The sequence below is a fragment of the Camellia sinensis genome, chromosome 8 (assembly GCF_055761805.1).
Source record: "Camellia sinensis isolate YWXY chromosome 8, ASM5576180v1, whole genome shotgun sequence".
Classification (NCBI taxonomy): Eukaryota; Viridiplantae; Streptophyta; class Magnoliopsida; order Ericales; family Theaceae; genus Camellia; species Camellia sinensis.
Genome location: NC_138968.1, coordinates 159,723,081 through 159,726,087, shown reverse-complemented (window position 1 = coordinate 159,726,087; position 3,007 = coordinate 159,723,081). Strand labels below are relative to the sequence as shown.

The window sequence follows — 3,007 nt, the reverse complement described above, 5'->3', positions numbered from 1 at the left end:
TGAGGTTTATAAGGCCTCGCCTCAGCAGGACACCCCCACACATGCAAATGTTTTAGACTAGGCTTTCGCCCAACCCAAAGCTCATAAGGTGTTTTTGCAGCTGCTTTAGTTGGCACCCGATTTAAGATATAAGTTGCTGTCTTTAGAGCCTCACCCCAGAGGGACTCTGGTAAAGTAGAATGACTGATCATACTTCTTACCATATCCTTAAGAGTCCGGTTTCGTCTCTCAGATACACCATTCATGCTAGGTGATCCTGGCATGGTGTATTGTGGAACGATTCCACATTCCTCCAGGTATTTTGCAAACGGTCCTGGACGTTGTTCACCTGATCCATCATATCTGCCATAGTATTCACCACCACGGTCAGACCTGACACTTTTAATCCGTTTGTTGAGTTGTAACTCAACTTCGGCCTTAAATTTTTTGAATACGTCCAAAGACTGTGATTTCTCATGGATAAGAAATAGATACCCATATCTGGAATAGTCGTATATGAATGTGATAAAATAATGTTGACCATTCCAAGACGCCATAGGGAATGGGCCACAAATGTCCGTATGAATTAATTCTAAGACATCTGTAGTCCTATGGGCACCATATTTCTTTATTTTGGTCTGTTTTCCCTTGATACACTCAACACAGACATCAAAATCTGAAAAATCAAGAGAGTCCAAAATTCCATCAGACACAAGGCGCTCAACTCTAGATTTAGAGATGTGACCTAGGCGTTTGTGCCATAATGAGGCTGAATTTTCCTTAGTTAATTTACGCTTTGTACCTCGTGATTCCACGTGCAAGGTTGCATTATAAGATGCAATAGTTTCGAGCAAATATAGATTATCAAACACATTAAGTAAACCAGTACCAACAACATTGGAATTAATAGACATACTAAACTTCACATTTCCAAAAGAACAATAATATCCCAATTTGTCCAATACAAAAACAGAAATTAAATTCCGTCTAAAGGACGGTACAACAAAAGTGTCTAATAAATCCAAATAATAACCAGTTTTCAGTAATAATCTAAAGTGCGCTATTGCCTGCACTTCTATCGACTTGCCATCACCCACAAAGATGTATCTTTCAGCATCAGTTGGCTTTCGGTAGTTCAGGCAACCCTGCATAGAAACACATATGTGAGTAGTAGCACCAGAATCTACCCACCAAGTGTTTCTTGGTACTGAAGCTAAATTTATTTCAGAACAGACCAAAACATGAAATGTACCTTTCTTTACACGCCAGGCGACGTATTTGGCACAATCCTTCTTTCTGTGTCCAGGCTTGCCACAAAAGAAACAACCATCCTGCACTTTCTGTTTCTTTGGTTCCGGACCCTGAGGAATAGCAACTTCCTTTCCCTTATGCGTTCTTTTGCTCGTATGCTTGGAGGTGCTTGCCAGATGAGCACTTTCAGTCCTTTCTTGCTTCAATCTCTCTTCCTCTTGCACACAAAATGAAATGAGCTCATTGAGAGTCCATTTCTCCTTCTGGCAGTTATAACTGACCTTAAATTGGTTAAATTGTGCAGGAAGAGAGATGAGAACTAAATGCACGAGCAAATCATCAGATAAGTCGAGCTTTAGTGCCTTAAGTTTTGAAGCCAGATGAGACATTTCCATGATGTACTCGCGAACATTACCCTTGCCTTTATACTTTATTGAAATCAAGCTTGCTAAAAGCGTGCTTGTTTCAGCCTTATCGTTTTTAGCAAAACGCTTTTGAATTTCTGAAAGAAATTCACCGGCAACGGTAACATCCTCTGTTATTGCATCCCGAAAAACTTCTGGAATCCCACGCTTCATGATCATAAGACTTAGCCTGTTAGAACGATCCCACTTTTCAAAGTACACAGTTTCCTCAGGAGTACTTTGTGCAGTGAGAGCATTCGGTTTTGGCATTCTTAATGCCAAGTCTATGTCCATGCAGCCGAGAACAATCAATATGTTCTTTTTCCAGTCCTTAAAGTTTGTTCCATTTAACATTGGAACATTGTTCATGTTGGCAGAGATTGAAGTAGTCGACATTAAAGCTGAATAGACAAGAAAATAAAAGAAATGCTCACATTAAGTTACCAAACAGATAATCTTTAAATAAATTAATTTAATGACAACATCTCAAGATACCTAGCACAACATTAATACCAAACCTTTGGGTAGTGATACTAACTGTAAGTGGTATTCTTGTTGTAATGATCAAACATTGACAATAAGTTATGTCAAATAACAAATCTATCTTTTGATGGATTTATTATTCACATTAGGTTTTCTTGACAATTGGCACATGTTTATCACCACAAAATGTGTGTGTAATTCTGCCAAGTATTAATCATGTCTTTGGACTGATAAATACCCGCATGAGATACACAGACATGAACTTCAAAACATTCCATATAAAACAATCTAGACAAGAGAGATCACTTTTGTGACATCTTGTTTGAATTGACTTATATTTAGAACATTAGAAAATTAAATTTCCGTAGACATTGTATGAAATTACATTAAATTTAAAGATTTCTTTATTTGTTACCCCGTATATGTTATATAATCTGCAGCAATCCCAATTATATACATATATATATAAATACATGATGTTCACCATTTGAAAAATGAACCGCCCATCCGAATTATGTTCCATTTCCAGAAAACAAAACAGAATTTGCAGCAGAGGGAAAAACAGAAATACAAAAAACAGAATCTGATTCCAAGAAACTAAATAGGATGAATAAAAGCATATCTATTCTGATAATACACATGATATAACTGCTCTGATACCACTTGTAAACATAAATTTCAGAACATAAAACTTCATGTTTCGGATCATCTACCATGTATATTATCAAGAGATCAAGACAAAATGACATACCTGAATCCATTGATGAACGGTTAAACGGAAGCGTCTGATTGTCAATAAAACCTTAATATTGACTTTGTTAGAGCCTTCTAATCCTTTCCCTTATGTGCCTTATGTTTCTCCTTGAGAGGATTTAGAAAACAAAACAGTA

The 3,007-nt window shown here is 37.0% G+C and overlaps 1 protein-coding gene across 1 annotated transcript; it reads right to left on the bottom strand.

The window, feature by feature from the left end:
- Positions 1-941: 941 nt before the first annotated feature.
- On the bottom strand, positions 942-1,947 carry LOC145796730 (uncharacterized). The gene is made up of 2 exons (XM_082881891.1): positions 1,232-1,947; positions 942-1,124 (listed from the first exon to the last, which is right to left on the bottom strand). The coding sequence occupies exons 1-2, from the start codon at positions 1,926-1,928 to the stop codon at positions 1,096-1,098; spliced, it is 726 nt and encodes a 241-aa protein (XP_082738017.1). The 5' UTR covers positions 1,929-1,947; the 3' UTR covers positions 942-1,095.
- Positions 1,948-3,007: the final 1,060 nt, after the last annotated feature.